This window comes from Spinacia oleracea, chromosome 6, assembly GCF_020520425.1.
Source record: "Spinacia oleracea cultivar Varoflay chromosome 6, BTI_SOV_V1, whole genome shotgun sequence".
Classification (NCBI taxonomy): domain Eukaryota; kingdom Viridiplantae; phylum Streptophyta; class Magnoliopsida; order Caryophyllales; family Amaranthaceae; genus Spinacia; species Spinacia oleracea.
The window spans coordinates 149,948,522-149,972,226 of NC_079492.1; the positions used below are offsets into that span (position 1 = coordinate 149,948,522).

General features: G+C 34.9%; 2 protein-coding genes and 1 long non-coding RNA gene across 4 annotated transcripts; all 3 read right to left on the reverse strand.

Annotated features, from left to right (window-relative positions):
- Positions 1-12,416: 12,416 nt before the first annotated feature.
- Positions 12,417-17,589, reverse strand: LOC130464021 (uncharacterized). Of its 2 annotated transcripts, none has more exons than XM_056833367.1 (4): positions 17,076-17,589; positions 16,719-16,980; positions 16,025-16,089; positions 12,417-13,914 (listed from the first exon to the last, which is right to left on the reverse strand). In XM_056833367.1, the coding sequence occupies exon 4, from the start codon at positions 13,905-13,907 to the stop codon at positions 13,263-13,265; it is 645 nt and encodes a 214-aa protein (XP_056689345.1). In that variant the 5' UTR covers positions 13,908-13,914; positions 16,025-16,089; positions 16,719-16,980; positions 17,076-17,589; the 3' UTR covers positions 12,417-13,262. The 2 variants fall into 2 exon arrangements, 1 of the variants encoding a protein (XP_056689345.1); XR_008924311.1 differs by lacking the exon at positions 12,417-13,914 and adding an exon at positions 14,794-15,029 and having other exon boundaries at positions 17,076-17,532.
- Positions 17,590-17,644: 55 nt separating this feature from the next.
- LOC130464022 (uncharacterized) lies at positions 17,645-19,035 on the reverse strand. The gene is made up of 3 exons (XR_008924312.1): positions 18,493-19,035; positions 18,046-18,223; positions 17,645-17,956 (listed from the first exon to the last, which is right to left on the reverse strand). It is a non-coding gene; the product is annotated as an uncharacterized lncRNA (long non-coding RNA).
- Positions 19,036-19,802: 767 nt separating this feature from the next.
- LOC110791030 (60S ribosomal protein L21-1) lies at positions 19,803-23,056 on the reverse strand. Its single transcript, XM_021995797.2, has 2 exons — positions 22,747-23,056; positions 19,803-20,280 (listed from the first exon to the last, which is right to left on the reverse strand). Exons 1-2 carry the CDS (start codon positions 22,981-22,983, stop codon positions 20,023-20,025), a joined length of 495 nt encoding a protein of 164 aa, XP_021851489.1. The 5' UTR covers positions 22,984-23,056; the 3' UTR covers positions 19,803-20,022.
- Between the last annotated feature and the right edge of the window lie 649 nt (positions 23,057-23,705).

A 23,705-nucleotide genomic window follows, 5' to 3' on the forward strand; every position in this document is an offset into this window, starting at 1 on the left:
TAGGTGGGTTAATAGGGGTGGAGTGAGAAATAATATAATATTGTTATAATATTTCCATTTTTAGAAACAGGTCAAGTATTAAGGGACGACCTGATAAGAAAAACAGGTCAAGTATTCCGGGACGGAGGGAGTAATGTTGATTTCTTTGATCATACATTCATACTTTATCTGGGCATTTTTTGAACAGAGAAATATACTGCACCTGGATCGGAGCTGGACCCATACATCACCGGAGCTGGGACGTTACATGCAACCATTTGTACTGCCACATCATCTACCATCAACGTCACTTCTCTTGTTTTCTAGCTCCGTACTACTCCAAAACCTTGTTCCGTTCGACTTATTTTAATTTATTTTGGATAAAATAAGTTAAATTAAGTTCAGATAATCAGTTAATTTCATATATTATACGTCTATAAATAATAAGTTTATTTCACACAAAATAAGTTTTTTTCGGATAAAATAAATTCGATAAGTTCATATAAGTCCAGTTAAGTTTAAGTACTCCGTAATATAAGTTCAGTCAAAATAAGTCGAATATAACATAGGGTGCGTTCTATTCACCTGATTTTCACTTATTTTTCCTGAACTTATCTGAACTGGCCTTATCTGAAATTAACTGAACTTATTAGAACTTACCAAAACTTATTTTAGTTATAAATTATACTTGGTCAACCCTTATTTTTCTCGAACTTATCTTATCTAAACTTATCTGAACTGAAATAAGTGAAAATAATTAAGGTGAACAGAACATAGACATAGTCTAAGTATAAATGTTGAAACTCAATTTTACCCACATGTGAGTTGTCTCACATTCGACAAAGAGAGGAGAAAATACCAACTTACGAAATATAAACTTGTGGAGTTATTCCCATTATATCCAATTAGTTTAGCGTGAAACCTCTATTTGCAATGGACTTAACTCTCATAATTGGGCAATTATAAGCCACTAGTTAAGGAATATATTTCGGATGTTCCTAATAATGGCTATAAATTTTCTGGATCTAAGCTTATGGAGTTACTCTACAATCCCCACTATAGAAAATTAATTTTTGTGTAGAATTTCAATTGAGCTAAACTCGACAAGGTTCAATCAACTTACACATGTTGGTCATTCATTCTCGTTTCTTGTATTTAATGTGCGGTAAGATAACTAATCCCAACTCACATGTGAATCTTTCTTAACAATATTCCTAAAATGTGAACCATCTTTTAACTTGCAATTTTGAAAGGTCACAACTCACAACTCACAAGGACCCCTCTTTCGGGTTTCTAATTTCATGCCAATAAAAATAGCCCTATTGACAATTAATTATGTTGGACTACTTTTTTTTTTTTTTTTTTTTTTTTTTTTAATAGGTAAGAAGAAGGGACCCTAACTGAACCAGCACCTAGCACAGGTGAACCAGCCCAGCTCCGCAGGTCATCGCTTGAGCGACTCCCAAGCATTTCGCAGTTGATGGGGCTCGAACTTGTGACCTCCAAGTCACAATGTGAGTTCCCCACCAACTCCACCAACTTATGTTGGACTACTTGCTCCATACATACCTACAATAGTACAATTCTACAAATGTTGTCATCTTGCATCATCGTAATGGGCTCTTCATTTATGGACCAGTAAATGCCAAGATCACAACTTACTCTTTGAGCAACTTCAATGGTTATAATATAGGGACTTGAGATAGTTCCTCCGTTTAAGCCGTTAACATGACATAGTAGAGTTTGACACACATTATTAAAAAAAACGGAGGAAGTAATACCACTGTCAGTTTCCAGTTTTTTGTTTTGGTTATAAAAGTCATACTCCCTCTGTATTTTTTTAAGGGATACACTTGTCTTTTCCTGCCGTATTTATTTAAGAGATACACTTGCCATTTTTAGTAATTTATCAACCCCACAATCTAATTAAATAATACATCTAATATACTCTATCACCCACCATCCTATTAAACAAATATTTTCATAAACTCACCCCACCCTCCACCCACCAAAATGACATGGTCCCCACATATTTAATTATTAAAATATCTATCTAACCCCACTTGCTTTATTATTTTATTTCATTCAATTATTCTTCTTAATACCCGTGGCCGGCCAAGTGTATCTCTTAAAAAAATACGGAGGGAGTATGATTTAGAATGAATCATGAACTAAAAATTAATGATACTTATAATAATCATATTGTTTCTGAAAACTGACAACAAAAAACTAAAAACTACTTTTTGTGATGTTCATATTTTGGTTTTTAATTTTGTAAAAACAAAAAAACTGAAAGAAAAAAATCATGATACTGAATGGGGCCTTAGATAATTTTTATGAAGTAGATTAATTAAGCCTTTAACATGATTCAAAAGGCTTTAATTTATTCCTCTGATCTCCTGCCTCATGGGGCTTTACCTATGTCTGCCTTAAAGCATCTTCTTCCTCTCTCCCTCCAAAATCCAAATGCCAAAGCCAGTTGTAGAAAAAGTGTGCTTTTTTAACCCCTTAATTAAAGAGGCCCCCCCTCTCTTGTTAACAAGAAAAGCATAGTCTTGGTCCAACTTATGAACCATTTGAACACCCCTACACAACAGTTTCATTGCTAAGGTTTTTGAACCACAATTTATTTTTAACTTGATGATTAGCTTTTCTTCTTTTTTGGCCCCTTCTCTAATCTCCATGTTGATTTGTTTATGACTTAAAGGGCCTATATAATCATCACCAACTTATATTTCTATAATATTCTCTTTTAACTCATTTTAAACCCATGTAAAGCATGTGTGTACAATTGTATTTTGTCATTACTTCATAGTTCGAACCTAGGTTGAGTTTATCCCTCAAACTCAAATTCAACCGCAAACTACAGGCTTTGTCATATCATTTTTACACTAATTTTTACTTATTTTTGCATTATTCAGATTCACACAAGACTCTCTATACTTTTACACATTATCTATAGACTCACTTCAGACTCACCTAAACTTCTAAAACACGATAATTAAGTAGAAATGTAGGATAAACCGGCAAATTCTGATGATGTGCATGATTTGATTTGGTTGGAGAAAAAGAAGTAGAGTTTTAAGTGAGTCTTTTGTGAATATTTTGATTTTTAAACTCACCTTCAAACTTGTTGTAGTTTTTTTTATCACGATATCCCAAGAGTCTGACTTCAGTCTCCCACTCTCCCTTCCATACTCTCCTGCAAACTATTGATAAACTTACTCTTATAGGGTACGAGAAAATAGAAATATTAGATAGGAGACGATAGGTATGATAATGTAGTATTTGAGCAATGAGGAGAATAAATGTACTATGTATTTTAGAACTTACTTAGTTACTAGTGTAAGTAATTTTGTGTCTAGACTGGTTTCAATTTTCTTAATTTATTGCAATTATTATCGAATAACTTTATTGTCACTCTATAAAATTCGATTTGATATTAATTGTAGTTACTATTACTATAACCCGAAAATGATTGATCCATATATAGATATGTTATGAACTTAAAAGACGGTATATAAACCCATACTAATAAAAATATAAGCTAGAGAATAGTTTTCATTTCAAAGTGGTGTATCAATTAGTTAGAAGTCTATTACTACGTACTACGTATTTGTCCATCTATTATCCTTATTCCTAACTAAACTTTTACTAAAGTTGTTCTTTTTAGTGCTTAAGAGTTAAGAAGGCGAAAAGACCACTCCTTAATTTTTCTTTGCTAGATAACTTTGACTAAACTTAATTTCTTCTTTCCTTTTACTTTTAAGTAGACCTGGTTATTGGACAGGGTAGTCCAATGGATATAGGGTTAGGGTCAAGTTAATAGGGCTTTTATTGGGCAGGGCTCTTATTGGACAGGGCCTCTATTGGACAGGGTCATTATAGGGTCAAACTTATACTACAATTATTTTGAAAATTAAAATAGTAATGATACAAAAAATTACGTGTATAGCTTCGTATTTACTTGTACTTGCACATGGCTCTTTTGTTTTTCATTTTTCATTGCTCGTTTATTGACCCGCCCACTAATGACCCGCTAATGACCCGCGACCCGCTTTTGACCCGCCCATCATCGACCCGCTAAAACTGACCCTTTCAATACCCGACCCTCTTTTGACCCGCACCGACCCTGACCCGCCCCGCCCGATAACCAGGTCTACTTTTAAATGCCTAGTTTGTTTTATATCAACTAATATGGGATTAATTATCTGATCTTAGGACTATTCTCGATAAATTTCTTAATAATATATACATCCTTCTCTCTAAATACCCCTATAACTTCAAATATTTCGAAGGATTTACAAAAGCATATCTCAAAATAATTAAAGTTCCTTTAATGATTACTCCCTCTGTCCCTTAATACTCGGCCGGTTTTGACTTTTTGCACTATTCACATAATTCACTTTGACCCTATTTTAGTATATGAAAACAAATGTTAGTATATAATATATTGTTGGCTTCATCTTAATATACACTTTCAAAATATTAATATTTTTATAAGTTTTTATAATATGTAGTTAAAGAAATTGGTGGTCACAGTTGTGCATTGGCAAGCGTGTCCGGTCAAAACAGGTCGAATATTAAGGGACAGAGGGAGTATATCGTCATATCTTAAGGAGTTTTAGGAAATGTACGTAAGTAGGAGTATGACGATATAATCATTAAAGGAAACGTAATACGGAGTTGTATGTTACAACATGAAATGCAAATTATCTCCCCCTATCCAAAGTACACATTATTAAGCAAAAGGGTATATCCGTATATATATTCAACATATTGTCAAAAACTACTTTGAGAACTTTAACTTAACGTTAGGAATGTTTGGCTTTCACGGGGAGTACAATAAATAACTTTAAAAAGGTATAATTTGCCAAAAGGACATTGAGTGATCATATATGTCTTAAAGTAGAAATAAATAATTATTAATTTAGTACTGTATAAGTCTATAAGAACATCAAAATCTCAATCCCCAAGTTAGGACTAATTTATTTCCTAGTTCCCAATGGAGGAAATCCAAATACATGCCTGGCATGTATTTGCAAAAACATGTCAACCCCAAATAAAAAGGTAAATGTAAATGTTAAATATTTTTTGGAGGAAATGTATAACGGAATTGTAAATTTGTAAAACGGGGTGGTGATTTGGCATTGCTGAGTTGGTATTGGTATTACAAAAATGGTATTGGTATTACAAAAATGGTACTAAACTTTTTTTAAATGAAATTCATTTTCCTTAAATGGTACTCATTTTGTACTAAATTTTATAAAGTGGTATTAATATCACAAAAATGGTGCTAAATATTTTAAAATGGTATTCATATTACAAACGGGATCCAAGTTGGCAAACGGGGTTGACTATTCAACAATTTCAAAATGGCTGGGAAATTACAAACAAGCCCATGACATGTATTTCATAATACATGCCTGGCTGCGATTTTGACGCCCTCCAATCGTTCCCAATGTTTCAATTCGCTTTGCTTCTTCTATGTGTTTTGCGCTTTGTCTTTGGGCAAGCCTAAAAGTATCATTATAAATTTTAAATGATCTATTCAACTTATTTGGGTTTATTTTAGACAAACAAATTTAGATAAAATCAAACAAAATATATTTAAATAAATAAGTTACAAAAGGTCTTGCGCGCACAAGGTATACAATAAATTTATTGTATACCAAGATAACTTTAACCATTTTTTTTGTAACTTTAACTTAGTTTTGATTAACTTTTATATTAGTAAAAAAAAATTTGATAGATAAATATTTTAAAGGGTTAAATTATTAATTTTATACATTATTAGTGATTTTGAAGAAATAAGTTTTATTAAAATGAAAAAATTTATCACTTAAAAATAGATAACTTTTACATATATATGCTTAACTTTTAAGCATTTTGAGTTAACTTTTACTCCGGTGTACAATATTTATTGTACAACCATTGTAAATAAGAATTTGTGAATAAGTTATGATATAGAGAAAATAAGTTTACGCATATTTACACATAACTATATAAGTTTATCCACAATAAAAATAAAAATAAGGCATGTTTGTAAATTACGAATATAACATTTAATTATGCTTTTATAAATATACCAATTCAAATAAGAAGATACTCCAATAGTGTAAATAAATTACCTACTTGCAAATTAATTTTAATTCCAAGAAATTAGTTTACCGTTGGAGCACTCTCTCAAACCAGCTACATTTCAGTCAAAATCCTGATTAATGAATAAAAGCTTTTGGAGAAATAAATTCAAGTTGGATTAAATAAAGGATTGTATATTTGTATATAAGCTAAAAACAACTGTAACCAACCCAATTGAAAAACTTTGTGGCTTGAAAGCGTTATAGCTGGAAATCTGATGTGTGCCATGTGGCAAGCCAAGATTCAATATCTTGTATTCGCTCTGTCTTTTTTGTTTGCCATATTTTCTTATTTGGATGTCTTTTTACGATTGATCCATAATTTAAATGAATTCTTTTTTCACTTGCTCTCTCTTTATCTCTCTTTATATGGACCCATTTTTACTAATGATATGCACATTCTACACACAATTTTTTATAAATCGGATTTTTTCACGTGGACAACAAAAAGGGACAGAGGGGGTAGCTTCTTATTGTAGATTCTCTAAAACATCTCATAAGAAGAGATCTATACATACGAGAGGAAGTTAGCTTGACATAGACTGTGGTTAAGATATCGGTTTTTTCATGAAATGTCCCTCAGGTTTGCAATAATGCACCAAATACCCTCGCGTCTTTTGAATCACATAATATACCCCTATTTTTGCATAAGTTTGCACCAAATACCCCTAATTTGACATTCCGTTAGTCCTCCGTTAAGTCATGTTTATAATTCACAAAATGCCCCTATTTATAAACTTATTGCACAATATACACCTATTTGTAAAGTTATTTGCACCAAATACTCAAATTGCATGAATTGAATCTAACGGCTAGTTTGAATCTAGTCACATTGCCTCCTCATAATTCATCGGTTTCAATTTTCAGAAGAGCAACTCAAGGTAGTTTGAACCTTCTAACTCTATCATGAAATGACTAAATTAGGCTACCTCAACAACTTGGTTGTTCTGAAGAAAAAAAACCCAAATATCATGAAACTAAATTAGGCAGAGGCAACGAATTTCACTGCTAATAACAGGTTTCCTTGCGTTATTGAAATACTCATTGTCAGAGAAACATTATGAACAACTCTAATAACATCTACAAAATAAAATACAAGTGATTGGTTGTAACACCCCGACAATTCCCTTTTTCTAAAACAACCCTTTTATAAATATAACTATAGAGAATTATCAAGGCATTATCGCCCGTGTGAAAACGTACGGCTTATTCAGAATTTTGCAGCGGAAAACATAAAACTAACTTTTAGGTTCATAAATAATCGATTACATACTAAGTCCAAAACCAATTAACGGAAATAAGGAAATACGAATAGTACGACAACTTCCAAATATAAGTTAACAACCCAAATCACTTAATAAAACAAATATAACTACGAGCTCTCTAATCCCGATCCCAATGATGCATCATCTTCAAACCTGTAGATGGGCAACGCTTATTGATCCTTAGAGACTGCTCACCAAAGTTGGGTCATCACAGGATCAATAAGGCATAGCCATGATCAACATGCACAAGCAAAAGCACGTAATCAGCAAAGCTGAGTACTACATACTGAATCAATAATAATCCTAACATGATTCTATTAAACGAACAACCCTAACATGATACTAATGAACACAAACAAGGGCAGACAAAACATGATAGTTTGACGACCATACTTGACCAGACTAGACTAGGCTAGACTTTTAGCAATAATATTATTTTAGTTGAAATAGACAATGGACCGAGTTGACCATCCAGAAGTCTTCACTAAGGAAGACGAGGTACGGGCGCGACTCCGTAACCTCAGTGACCTGCGATATCGAGGAACGTTTAAATAAAAATAGGACACGGTGATCAATCCGGTCCCAGAAAAGGCCATGGGCTACCACCATGAACCCCAACTCCTGTTTGTCCGTCACTTCAGACGTGCACAGTCTAAAGCTATTGCTATTCAGTTTCACTTTACATGATTTACAAATTGAGATTTCGTTATGACTCAACCATTACATAAGACAGACAATTCACATTTGTTCACAACTGTTTTTATCTTGGAATTAAGTAAGTGATCATAAAAGCATCAATCAAGACTCATTCCAACTTAACCAACCTTTCCTTTAACCATGAGCGACCCTGTATATGGGCATAAAGTTTCAACTTACTAAACAAGGTCCTCCGCCCTTATAAAGTAGTGAAAAGATAGAAAGGGAACAACAACCAATTGATCCAACCCAATCATATAGAATAATCTAGTGTTCCCAACCAACATGTTTGTATCAAACATCCATACTAACATGTTACAGTTCTTATAGTGCAAAATAAGTTCAATAAGTTTGTCCAACAGTATTAAACATGCACATTCCATATAACCAAGTTTGTCTATAATATCAACATCACCAAGTTCAACAATAATATCAACATGATTTCAACAATTAGCACACATTCCAAGCACGCAGGTATGTACGTACCTTGTGTAAACAAACTGATAGACCACTTTAACACTTTCAAAAGTCGCCTAAAGAGAATTCTTCGCCTAACACAACCAACACATATTCCCAATCAATTTTCGCAACCATAATAAAGCATTCTAAATACATCCTAAACATATTCAGAACCTTCCCTAACGTTAAACTTGAACATCTGATTTCCTAGCATCATAATTATTGAATTAGTGATTGAAATTCGTTGAAAACTCTTTACAAACATCATACTTTAATTTCCGGCAATATAAACTAATTCCAAACTACTCTAAAGCATAATCAATGTTCTTAAAATCATAAAAATAATAGCTTTAATAATATATAACCATTCTATTATGATTTAAATCATTAAAAACCTTAAAAATTCACACTTTAATAATTAAAATCATTATTTCATTTCAATTACCTAATCTGAAAATTAATAATTTAATTATGCAAACCTAAAATTCTGAAATCCACAATTAAATCATAAAGCCTATAATTTAAATTCAAGAAACGCAATTTAAATTATTAAAACGTTATTAAATTCATTATTTAAACATAATATGTAAATCTGAAAATTCTAGTTAAATCATAAAAACATATAATTTAGATTCAAGAACATAATTTAAATTCAAGAACATAAATTCAAATTAATAAACTTAATTAAAATATTTAAATAACTTAGGGTTTAAGAAATAACCAAAAGGAGAGGAAGGAGAGTGCTGGCCGGCGGTGGTGCAGGCACGGCAGTGGTGGCGAGCTAGGAGACGCGGCTGGGCGCGGTGGAGGTTGCGGTTGGGCTGGTTGCCGAAGGTGGTGATGGCCCGCGTGGAGTAGTGACGAAACAGAGTGGAGAGAGAACGTGCTGGTCGGCGATAGGGTTGCGCGGCGGCGAGCAGGGGTGGCGGAAAGAGGTTAGCGACGAGCCGACGGTGACTGCGGTGGTGCTGGGCTGGTGGTTGCTGGTTCGAACACAGAGCAGCAAGTGAGAAAGAGGGGAAGAGTAAGAACGAAGGAGAAGCAAGAAGAAGAGGGAGAGGGAGGAAGACGAAATTACCGAACGGAAGAGGAAGCTGGCGGTGGTCCGGCGGTTGTAGGTGGCCGGCAGCTGGCGGCGTGAGTTGTAGCAGTAAGGGGAAGCAATGTGAGAAAGGAGGAGGGTTTGCAATTTACGTGAATGGTGGTTGAGAGGGAAGGGTTTGTTTTTCTTTTGTTTTCACGTGGAATAGGAGTATAGGAAGGTTATGGGTTCATTGTATTGGGCTTTGCCAATTTGGGCTAGGATTAGATTTAAGTTTGCATTTAAACTTCCAAAACCGGTTATGATTATTTTCCAAATTCCAATGTATTTCGTAATTCAAATTCTTTTCAACATAAAATTCTAAAATTATTCTTGATTGCGCAAACCGTTAAAATATTTAGGATATATTTAAATAAAATTAAATATACATTAAATATATAATAAAGTTCTCAAATCGTTAAATATTTAGAACGTAATTAAATAAAATAAATATACGTTAATTATATATTTATTACTTAAAATTCATAAATTCTATTTAAATATAAATAATGTACGTTAATATATATTAATAAAATTTATAAATTTACGGGGGATTACAATCTACCCCTCTTAAAAGAAGTTTCGTCCCGAAACTTGACAGGGAAATTCACACCTTTTTCAAAAGTTTTCAACTTATTCATACTAAAGAAGTATTTGTGCCACCTAAGTGCACTATTTTGCCAACTCAAAGCTGTTTGTGTTACTCATGAACACCTTTTCTTATGCGGAGAATCTATTTGCTTTGCATCAACTTGTAAAGGTTGCTAAAAATAAGCATAAAATGCATAAAAATACCATAAAAATAGGTAAAAAGCGCGAATTTCTATCGCATTCTACCCCCTTAAAGAAAACGAGTTACGCCCTCGTAACTCACCCCAGGGAATGACTTTGGATATTTCTACTTCAACGAATCATGTCCCCAAAGCTATATTTCCACTAAAATCATAGCAAGTGGGATTTCTACACTTCTTTCCACACAATGCCTCAACAGGTGACATCGTAATGCTTGCATGGTAACTATTGATGCACGAAAATTCAATCGAACCTGGGTGGCTTTCCCAATTACCCTTAGAGTCAATAACACAGGTTTTCAACATAAATTCCGTTAGTAATCTCAATCTGTCTATTGGTTGCAGGGCGGAAAGAAATATTCATTTTCAATGTTGTCCCCAAGATTCACCTGGACCTTATTGCCAAAATTTCAGACTTTTGTTCTCGGTAAGGATCTTATATGTTGCCCTATAAGGGTAATGTCTCCAAATATTCGTAGATAACACCATAACAGCTAACTCTAGGTCATGGGTTTGGTAATTAGCCTTATAAGGTTTCAATTGACGCGACAACAGCTAAATCTAGAAAGTTTCCTCACATTTCTCACTTCACTTGAATTTCGATTCCTTTTTCAACAAGTTGGTCATTGGTTTTGCTTTCTTCCAAAAGTCTTTCACAACCTCCTATAATGGTCATCTAGGCCTATAAAACTTCAAGTATCGGACACGTTCTTTGGAGTAGGTCACTCACTCACAGCTTGAATCTTAGCATGATCTACAGAAACTCCTTCTGTTCAACTTTTCCTTGATACCGAACCTCATTACACTTTTCATGGGTGTATAACTTTTGGGCTTAACTCTTAGCTCTTGCACCAATTCATGTATTTCTTTTCATCTTTTCCAGCCAACAATGATTTCCAACGATCCTGGACCACTCAAATCTTCTCTTAAATTTATTCCCTTACGTAACATAGTTCTCAATTAATTTAGTCCTTCACTTTTCTGTCGGTGTCACTTATACACATATGACTTCAAGATTTGTATACTTCATTTAATAAAACTAGATTCTTTCTAAGCGTCTCCAAATAATCCTCAGGTGTTTGTCATGATTTTTCTCATTCCTTGAATAAATCAGGATATCATCAATAACATAATAATGAACTTAATTCGGAATTCATGGAAAATCTTATCCATCAAATACATACTTATGGCAGGTGCATGGGTTAACCCAAAATATATTACTCTAAACCCATAATGACAATGACGAATGCTAATGAGGTCTTAGGCCCTTATCAGCTATTCTCAATGGGTGGTACTTCAAACACAAATCAGTTTTCGAGAACACACTCGCCCAATTCAATTGATCCAATATGTCATCTATCTTAGGTACATGATATTTATTCTTGACGGTGTTTAGTTCCCTAAAATCGATGCATAATTCCATACTCTTATGTTTCTACTTAATAAATATATTCCTTGACCAAACAACTCTTGCAATAGTGTCTTAATTCCCTCATTTCGGGAGGTGTCATTCTACATGGTGCTTTAGGTATAGGCGTCGTTTCAGGAACTAAGTCTATAGTGAACTCAAGGCTCTAACAGGTAACATACTTGCAATTTCACTCGGAAACACATCAATGAATCCGCTCATAATGGCAACATCCTCGGTTTTCACTCCAACTTCTTTACTCACCTCTAACACACTACGGAAAAATAGTTCACACTCCCTATTCATCAATTTTCTCACTTGCATTTCCGAAATAACTAAAGGTTCTTGGTCTTCTCAAAACATCTATATGAGGTCAATCTTCCAATATGGTTCCTTAATTTTACTTTCTGAATTTCACAGTACGTCTATCTTAGCGTTGTACAAACTTAGCCAATCCCATCCTAAGGTTTATGAATTCTTGTGCCTTTTGTTTTCTCATAAAAAGAGGATAAAACTTTTTCCTTAAGACGGTAACAAATGAATCCCAATTGAATCTCTCAACAACGCTAAGTCTAACCCCATTTTCTCTCCACTGTAAATCGGCTTCATCTTTCAAATACATGACAACTTGACCCACTCTCATATTCTCAAGACAATTCAAATCCCCAAACAATTTCTCAAACTCTCCAATCTGGTTTTCTAAAAAGGTGGGGTCATCTTTTCCGCCAAGAGGCGAATAGCAACAACTAAGTCATTATTGTTGGCCATTCTAGAACGCGGCCTGCAATTAGTATACTCTACTTTAGGTTTGAAACATCACCTATACGTTATCCCATACAATTTAATACTTGAATTGACCATAAAGTTCGCCTCAACCAACAATGTTCACATTAATACACATCATTTATGAAGGCACGACAATCGTTTATGAAGGTGCAACGATCGTCTACAAGATGCAATAATCATTGAAAAATAATCATCCTCGATAATTCACGAAAGACATTCACACACTGCACATATGGCATAACCTTTTGAATCATATTGGTCATGAGGGTCTAGATTGGCCCTCACTTTCTTTATGTACTCAAATCATTTAATATTATTGTGGCAATTAAATTGATCCACAATTCACACTGAGTATGCAACCAATGGAAAATTAATCCATGACGTGTTACCTAAAGGTTGGGGTATTATGGAATCCTCAAAATAGAATAAAGAACAATTCCTTGAAAACTTTAACTTTTATTGCTAACTCCATAAATATTTATTACATCCTTCAAAATAATAAAGAACATTTCAAACTTCAATAAACTTTAACTTTAAACTATTGTAGCTTCGCTACTTATTCTCTAAAACATAAAAGAGTTAAATTAACTATTTATGACTTCAAAATATTTGTGGCCTCTTGCCTATCCATTGCTCCTGAAACTTGCGAAGTGAAATTTAGATCTCAAGATTATCGAACTCTTCTTCAGGGTCTTCATCGGGGTCTTCCTCAGGGTTTGCATCTTCACCCATGTCTTCATCTTGATTAGGCTCACTTGCCATCTCCTGTTCACTTTCGAGCTCTGCATCCAAATCACTAGAGATCTCAATGGTTGGCTCATGAGCCGCTGGGTTAGGATACTCTGCCTCAACACCTACATTCTCATTCTCCACAGCTACATCATTTTCCTCTAGGTCATTATTTACACTAATTCCCATAGGTTCTTCTGTAACTGAATCCCCAACATGACTCCCTACGATTTTACCGTCTCTAAACCCACTTTCTGCCGCTTCAATAATGGTGGTCAGAATTTCTGAATCATATTTCCATCTACCATCCCAAGTTCCATACTTAGTCAAGTTTGGAGTCCCATTATCAGAATGCATGTCTTTAAACTTTTCCTTGAGTTCTAGGTATGGAAATTTGTTAGGTAAGCAATTAATGATTGTGGCTGCTATGATATCCTTTCTCATTAAGATAGGTTGCCCTTGAACTTTAGCATAATATTCACATCCAAACACAATTTTCTTCACGTAAATATCAGGGGTTTCTATATCAAGTTTCTCGAAGGATCCTATGTTAGTATACTTGGAAAGAAACATTTTATTCCTGGAATAAACAATTCAAAGTCTCACTAACGATTTTCCAGCCAAATCATAAACAAAGTTCAATAATGCAATAAGTTTGGTGGAAGCAAACAATTCTTTATGCACATTTAAATGTAACATTAAACAATTAGCATACGCACGTACATAACAATCAATTTCTTATGCTAGCATTGACTAGCTGCTAATGCACATATAATTCTATCTTATATGCCTTTCTTATACTACCCATCTCTCATAAACTAAAGCATTGAAATAGTTTAAATAACAAATTAAAAGGACGATAATATAATTAAATTATAACATAGAATAAAAATATAAAATAAATAAAGTAAAATAAATTAAGGAAATGCGTAGCGAATAAATTCGAAAATAAAGTTATTAATTCGAAGAAGATTTATATATATATATATATTTTTTTTTTTTTTTTTTTTTTTTAAATAACGAATTCTAACTCTTGAAACAATTTTAAAAAAAAAATTGAACTTCTAAAAAAAAATTGTACTCCTTTTTTTTGAATAATAATTAATAAGAAAAAGAATAAAAATTTCGAAAGTCAATTTAATTCGAATAAATAATTTGATTTCGAACTTAAATAAGAAATATTATATACTTTCAAACAAGATAAAAGGAGATCTTCCCCCCCAAAAAAAGTACCAATTTTTGAACACTATAATACGTAGAATCTCGATTTTTAAGAAATTTATTTTAAATAACTAGATAGTTAGGCGCCTAAAAATTTATTAAAGTAAAACCTTAGCTCTGATACCACTTTGTAACACCCCGACAATTCCCTTTTTCTAAAACAACCCTTTTATAAATATAACTATAGAGAATTATCAAGGCATTATCGCCCGTGTGAAAACGTACGGCTTATTCAGAATTTTGCAGCGGAAAACATAAAACTAACTTTTAGGTTCATAAATAATCGATTACATACTAAGTCCAAAACCAATTAACGGAAATAAGGAAATACGAATAGTACGACAACTTCCAAATATAAGTTAACAACCCAAATCACTTAATAAAACAAATATAACTACGAGCTCTCTAATCCCGATCCCAATGATGCATCATCTTCAAACCTGTAGATGGGCAACGCTTATTGATCCTTAGAGACTGCTCACCAAAGTTGGGTCATCACAGGATCAATAAGGCATAGCCATGATCAACATGCACAAGCAAAAGCACGTAATCAGCAAAGCTGAGTACTACATACTGAATCAATAATAATCCTAACATGATTCTATTAAACGAACAACCCTAACATGATACTAATGAACACAAACAAGGGCAGACAAAACATGATAGTTTGACGACCATACTTGACCAGACTAGACTAGGCTAGACTTTTAGCAATAATATTATTTTAGTTGAAATAGACAATGGACCGAGTTGACCATCCAGAAGTCTTCACTAAGGAAGACGAGGTACGGGCGCGACTCCGTAACCTCAGTGACCTGCGATATCGAGGAACGTTTAAATAAAAATAGGACACGGTGATCAATCCGGTCCCAGAAAAGGCCATGGGCTACCACCATGAACCCCAACTCCTGTTTGTCCGTCACTTCAGACGTGCACAGTCTAAAGCTATTGCTATTCAGTTTCACTTTACATGATTTACAAATTGAGATTTCGTTATGACTCAACCATTACATAAGACAGACAATTCACATTTGTTCACAACTGTTTTTATCTTGGAATTAAGTAAGTGATCATAAAAGCATCAATCAAGACTCATTCCAACTTAACCAACCTTTCCTTTAACCATGAGCGACCCTGTATATGGGCATAAAGTTTCAACTTACTAAACAAGGTCCTCCGCCCTTATAAAGTAGTGAAAAGATAGAAAGGGAACAACAACCAATTGATCCAACCCAATCATATAGAATAATCTAGTGTTCCCAACCAACATGTTTGTATCAAACATCCATACTAACATGTTACAGTTCTTATAGTGCAAAATAAGTTCAATAAGTTTGTCCAACAGTATTAAACATGCACATTCCATATAACCAAGTTTGTCTATAATATCAACATCACCAAGTTCAACAATAATATCAACATGATTTCAACAATTAGCACACATTCCAAGCACGCAGGTATGTACGTACCTTGTGTAAACAAACTGATAGACCACTTTAACACTTTCAAAAGTCGCCTAAAGAGAATTCTTCGCCTAACACAACCAACACATATTCCCAATCAATTTTCGCAACCATAATAAAGCATTCTAAATACATCCTAAACATATTCAGAACCTTCCCTAACGTTAAACTTGAACATCTGATTTCCTAGCATCATAATTATTGAATTAGTGATTGAAATTCGTTGAAAACTCTTTACAAACATCATACTTTAATTTCCGGCAATATAAACTAATTCCAAACTACTCTAAAGCATAATCAATGTTCTTAAAATCATAAAAATAATAGCTTTAATAATATATAACCATTCTATTATGATTTAAATCATTAAAAACCTTAAAAATTCACACTTTAATAATTAAAATCATTATTTCATTTCAATTACCTAATCTGAAAATTAATAATTTAATTATGCAAACCTAAAATTCTGAAATCCACAATTAAATCATAAAGCCTATAATTTAAATTCAAGAAACGCAATTTAAATTATTAAAACGTTATTAAATTCATTATTTAAACATAATATGTAAATCTGAAAATTCTAGTTAAATCATAAAAACATATAATTTAGATTCAAGAACATAATTTAAATTCAAGAACATAAATTCAAATTAATAAACTTAATTAAAATATTTAAATAACTTAGGGTTTAAGAAATAACCAAAAGGAGAGGAAGGAGAGTGCTGGCCGGCGGTGGTGCAGGCACGGCAGTGGTGGCGAGCTAGGAGACGCGGCTGGGCGCGGTGGAGGTTGCGGTTGGGCTGGTTGCCGAAGGTGGTGATGGCCCGCGTGGAGTAGTGACGAAACAGAGTGGAGAGAGAACGTGCTGGTCGGCGATAGGGTTGCGCGGCGGCGAGCAGGGGTGGCGGAAAGAGGTTAGCGACGAGCCGACGGTGACTGCGGTGGTGCTGGGCTGGTGGTTGCTGGTTCGAACACAGAGCAGCAAGTGAGAAAGAGGGGAAGAGTAAGAACGAAGGAGAAGCAAGAAGAAGAGGGAGAGGGAGGAAGACGAAATTACCGAACGGAAGAGGAAGCTGGCGGTGGTCCGGCGGTTGTAGGTGGCCGGCAGCTGGCGGCGTGAGTTGTAGCAGTAAGGGGAAGCAATGTGAGAAAGGAGGAGGGTTTGCAATTTACGTGAATGGTGGTTGAGAGGGAAGGGTTTGTTTTTCTTTTGTTTTCACGTGGAATAGGAGTATAGGAAGGTTATGGGTTCATTGTATTGGGCTTTGCCAATTTGGGCTAGGATTAGATTTAAGTTTGCATTTAAACTTCCAAAACCGGTTATGATTATTTTCCAAATTCCAATGTATTTCGTAATTCAAATTCTTTTCAACATAAAATTCTAAAATTATTCTTGATTGCGCAAACCGTTAAAATATTTAGGATATATTTAAATAAAATTAAATATACATTAAATATATAATAAAGTTCTCAAATCGTTAAATATTTAGAACGTAATTAAATAAAATAAATATACGTTAATTATATATTTATTACTTAAAATTCATAAATTCTATTTAAATATAAATAATGTACGTTAATATATATTAATAAAATTTATAAATTTACGGGGGATTACATTGGTATTGTGAGAAACAAGTGTTGTTGTTAAAGGCTGCATTTCTTGCCTACAAGATCCTTTCCATCAACATGTATACCCAACTGATCAATAGGAACAAAGTTGAACTTTGTTTCAGGGATATATACCCTTTCAACACTGGCTACCTCAACAACTGAGTTCTCATTGATGGTCATCTCGTAGTCATTTTTAGTCGTGTTGAACCTCTTATTAGCAACTTCAACAGATCCCTTTGAGATGTATTAAACCTTCCCTGCTTCAAAGGTGTCAAAGAACTTCTTCTCTATCGCATTGAACATCGTTGCTTGTATTTGAGTACCCTACATTCATGAACTACTATATGAACAACTCTCAATTCAAACATGAAAGTGTAAAACATAGAGTTTGACTCATTCTAGATTATGCTTACATATTCATTAGTTAGCTCAACATTGAAGACATTCCCTTCTCCTCTCTCATTATAGAAGGTTTGTAGTGTCCCCTTGCTGGTAACTCGGACTTTGATGGTCCAGTTCCCTTGGTAAGGGTTCAAAGAACCAAGAGGGTACACTCTTCTAGTCATACCCATTCTTGCAGCAGGTGCAGCACTGCAACACACATAAAAGCACCATAAACACTAACCAAAACACACACACTAAAAAAAACCATATATAGACACTAAAACAACCAATTTATAGCAAAGCAAATTGAGAAATAAGCACAAGTAACTGGAATCAGTTTGATAACTAATGATTTCTTCATTAATTAAGAAGCAGATAAAGAATAAGAATTAATCTGAAGTTCAAACATAAACAAATCTTAGGAATTAATGGTACTTTACTGAATTGATAAAGACAAATCAGGATTATGAAATTACTAGAGTCGGGATTGATCGTTTCCAGGCACCCTCAAAATCAAATCTAAAACTCTCTGGGCAGCGAATCAAACCAAAGCAAAAACGCCCAGAAATTCACCAACATTCATCTCAGTCAACGAAATCAAACCCAGCAGAAACGCCTAGAAATCAAAAGAACTAAGAATTAATTTGAAGAAATCAAACCTAGCAGAAGAAATTGCAAGAACGGTCAAAACAACGAACCAAGAATCTCAGTCAAACAGTTAGGCTCGCCGGCGACCATATATCGGAGATCGGCCTCCGCCGGCGAACAGAGAGGGGAGATCGGCCGCTACCGGCGACTAGAGAGCAGGATGAAGAACAGGGGAGAGGAGAGAGAAAGAGAAGAAGTTGAGATTTTTTTAATTTTTTGGAATTTATGCCAAAGAACATGCATTAAGGGCAAAATGGTAAACTATAGCTAACGGAGGACTAACGTCCGTTAACTGCAAGTGCATTTCATGAACAATACGAAAAAATAGGGGTATATTATGTGATTCGAAAGACGCGAGGGTATTTGGTGCATTATTGAAAACCTCAGGGGCATTTCATGAAAAACCCGTTAAGATATTGTTGCACGCAAATAAAGCCTAGACAGCACATCCGTACGTGTAGTATTTCATTTGCAAGAAATTGAACTTAAAAAAGCTGCTGATACGACACAGTTGTCTGCTAACTTCTGGAAAGTGGAAACCCCCTCATACAATACACTCTTTTAAAACTAAGGGAGGTGTGGAAGACTGATACGGTTTAGGCGTTTAGCTCGTTGTTAATCAGCTTTTGAAATCTTGTTAGTTTCCACCGCTAATTGGGTCGGAAGATGAGTTTTCCACCAACTTGTGCATGTGGTGTTGTTATTTGGTTTATTCTCTTATCTCTATTGTCTATGTATAATTAAAGATGTTTATGACCGGCCAGAGGCCCACTCGGCCAGAAAAAAGTCGGCCCCGGCACAGATACAAAAAAAGAACAGACTGGAACAAGCACAAAGTTTTGAGCTGAGCTTGGACTGCAATTTTTTTTGGGAAAAGTACAACAAGAAACAACCCGGCCTGGTACAACAGCCCGCGCCCCTGACCAAATTTTGAACTTTTCAGCCCAGCACGGCACGATTCAGAAATTGCGGAGTAGGCTTGGGGTGATACTGGCCCATTTAGGCCCACAACCTGTTGGCTCAGCCCGAAGACCGGCCCAGCCCACGACCATCTTTATTTTACACGCTGAAGGTAACTCTGATCATTTTGTGACTCACTAACACTGGCTTCATTCCCGGGTGTCTGCAAGATCCTAGATCGAACACAAGGTAGACAATTGTATAACATTTAAAAAGTAGATGAGTTATTCTGAACAAAATCCTTCACTTCCTCTAAATAAAAACACAAGAATTCTTTCGTTTCTGCACAATTTTGCTCAATGTCTACAGTACTGTTTCTACCTGAAGGCACAATGTTAAAATCACCTGAAACCTAAAAGCCAAAGCGAGATAACAAGCAAAACCGTAACAGACAGGACTTAGTAACCGCCCTTGAGGTCGTTGGTAACATCATAGGGAATAGGGGTAACAGTCTCAATGGTCTGACCCTCGACCAAAAACCCGGGCTTGGGACCCTGGGGCTGTCTCTTGGTGCTGATAATTTCACCTCTGGCCTTTGCAGCGGCTTTGAGCTCATCGTTCTTCTTTATCCTATTTTTGAGTTCCTCTTGGCAGCGTGAACTCTGGATGTGCTCAATACGTGCGTGAATCCTCTTGGCGATGATTCTGTTGCCCACCTAAAGAAAGAGCAACCACCATACGGTAAGATATCACACATTTGGTAAAGGATAATCAAACATTCAACAAACAAGAAGGTTGGGTTGATGCCTAGAACATGGATTCGATTTTATGGGAAGAAGGTTTTCCCATGTAAAAGCATTTCCTAGGAATTGGGTGATGTTGTTTAGTTAAACATGAGAATTTACTTCCCATGGGAAGTTTAACTTGCCCACGGGAACCTAGGTAAACAACTTCCACTATTTTGTAGGGAGTGGAAATTCCTAGGAAGTAAGACTTCCCATATTTTTGTCATCAACCAAACAATCCTACAATCTTCCAATTCCTAGGAAATCATACTTCCCGTGGTTTTTCATGTTAACCAAAATCACCTTTAACATATTCACTTCCAGACGGGCACAGAACATATAGATTCAATTTTGACAAATTGACCTTACAACTACAAATTTGGTTTCATATATTGGAAGCTCAAATGCACTACTCTTGCAGCGATGGGTATGTTCAACAACCAAAATCACCAAATATCAATATATCTTGAAATTGGCGACCAACAGGCGATACACAATGACAGAGATAACCAACCAATCCCCCTCACCAGAACACGGATTGCAATCATTGAATGATGAAACAAGACAACTTAGGTACCACCTCCACAACCCTAACACCCTAAATATTTCATCACATTCGATATGCACTAAACCCACACAAAATGCAAATAAAATTAAGGGAAACGAGCCATTTCACTATCGCCTCGAACCAGTCTAAGGGGTTTAGATTCATATCAAAATCCCTATTGGAGTTCATGAGTTGCTAACAAGGAAAGTGGATAGGGGGAAATTGCTAGTCATTTTGGTATTCACAAGACACTTGACATCTCAACGAAAACTTCTACTGGCCAAAGATGTTCAAGGCGTTATATCTCGGTGAGCAACTTGTCAAAAGACTGAGAGTAAGCATGGATTTTATAGTCAGTTTTCCTAGAACTTATCATACCCAAATTCAGAAGATAGCTCACTCAAACAAAACCCAGCAAGCAAAATCAACATTATTATTATTCAAGTTCGTATAACTTCCAAGCCAAAACACCACAAGATTTCACCATTAGAAATATAACCGTCATGATATCCATAACATATTGAATCCAACAGACCCTAAAATCCAACCAAAAATTCTTATGAAAGCCATTATTACTAATTTTTTTGGTAATTAAGTAATATTATTGCCAAAACAATCATCCACTCATACAAACATGGTTCGTCCACGAGAGGGACAAACCTTCTAAGAAGGACACCTATCTCCGGGACCTGCCAACAGCAGCAGTAGGACTAAACCACTGTTACAACCGATTACAAGTTTACAACTCCCAAACTAACTTTTTATCCCAAGGATACAAGCCAAGCTCTATCTCCTTCACTACTGTAGTAACAGAACGGATTAAAACATTCCATATAGCTTCATTTCTAACATCCCAGATTTATTCCGTATAGCTTCATTTCTATCTCCTTTTCTAACAAAGTTGCAGTTTTCTCCAGAATTGATTCGAAACCATAGTTATTACTCGATAGCATTCATTATCATTTTGGATGCCAAAAAATCAAAATCCAAAAATAATTTCACAACAAAACATGCATTAATGTTTGTCCTTTACGTAAATTTGGTTTAGGCATGCTCACAATATGCACAACTCTTGATACAACTCTTCACTTAACCATTCAATTTCGTACAACCACCAAACCACCCTTTTGAAACATTTCACATAAAATGATTCAAATTTCACATAGAATCGTACCAAACACCACAAATTTAAATTATAGGCAGAGGAAAGTACCAATTGGATTTAAATTTATGGTGTGCGGAGTACAGTTCAATGTGGAATTTGAATCATTTTATGTGAAATGGTTAGCTTTTAGCGAGTTGGTACCCCAATGATTAGCTAATAGCTATTAGCTTGATATTAATATAGTCATATTTGTCACTCGATATTTTAAATAAAATTTTATTTAATATTATTTCATTGGCCAATTTAAGCTAATTTGCTTGGCCAAGCTAATTTATCGTTTGAACAACAATGATCAAGCTAATAGCTTGAAGTTTCTAAAAATTGTAAGCTAGTCACTAGCTACAACAATTAGAGATGCTCTTATCATTTTGGATGCCAAAAAATCAAAATCCAATACAATAATTTCAAAACCCTAAATTAAAACAAACTAATATGCTCCTTTCCGAACACTCATATCAAACATAACCAAACAAACAAATCACAGTTTAACCTAGAAATTTTCAGCATTTCTAATTTTCTACAACAAAATCAAACCATAATTCCTCCATTTACAATACAAAATAAACCCAAAATAACCTAAATCATCGCCAACATCAACCACATGAAACCCATAAATAAAACCGCAATTATACAGCAAAATCAGGCGAAAACAAATTAAAAAAAGGGGAAATGAAAGATGATATACCTGTTTGTTGACCTCAACACCAATAGCACGCTTAGTGATGTTCCAGACACGGCCAGTACGACCATGGTAGAACTTGTGGGGCATACCCTTGTGAATGGCGCCATTAACCTTGATATCAACGTACTCACCGATATGGAAAGTACGAAGGTAAGTAGAGATTGGAATCACACCCTTTCGCCTGAATGGCCGTGCGAACAGATCCCTGGTTCTTGCCCTAGCACCATGACCGGCCGGCATTGTGTTCTCTCTCCTCTCCCTTTCTCTCTCTTCTTTACTCTGTTACGGCGGCGAGAACACTGAGAGCTGAGAAGTGAAATGAGCGCTAGGGGTTTATTAATGGGTTGAAAACTTGAAATGGACAATTTTGGATTGGGCCGAATTGTGCTAGCTTGTTGTTAGTAAAGTAGTCATGTATAATCGTGATCCATTTATTTTAACCGAAACAACAACAAAAAAGTAGGGGTCTAACACTTTATTTTATTTACCAGAATCTTATTGCTTATTAGGAGTAAATCTGACTAAAAATAGCCAAAAGAAAACACATAAAGAAATTAGAACATATCAGATCAGATCAGATCAGATCAGATCAGATCAATCAGATAAGACCAGGTGAATAGAACAAGGCCTATGTGTCCAACTACAGGTGGTGATGGGGTCGTTCCAGGTTAGTCAATACAGTTGATTAAAGTTCTGATGAAGAATAGTTCGAGTTGATTTCAGCTCAGGGTTTGTTTGATTAATGTGAAAGTATATGTATTGGTGAAGTCATATTCGGTTAACATAGGGTTATTTTTTTAAGTAGTAAAGTTGAAATAAAGATATATTTTTAGTACTGAAAAAAGATATGGGTTTTTCTCTATCACTTACTGGCGTTTTCTCCACCTTAAAAAATAAGTTTTTGGTGTGATAGGTTTACCGGTAACTTTTGTGTAAGACCGCCTTACCTGTAAGACCACTTT

Bases quoted from the DNA above. Each gene is read 5' to 3' on its own strand.
- LOC110791030 (XM_021995797.2), bottom strand. From the start codon at position 22,983: ATGCCGGCCGGTCATGGTGCTAGGGCAAGAACCAGGGATCTGTTCGCA. The intron at 20,281-22,746 runs GTATATCATCTT...CTCTTTCTTTAG, and splicing joins GTGTTGAGGTCAACAAACAG to GTGGGCAACAGAATCATCGC.
- LOC130464021 (XM_056833367.1), bottom strand. From the start codon at position 13,907: ATGTTTCTTTCCAAGTATACTAACATAGGATCCTTCGAGAAACTTGAT.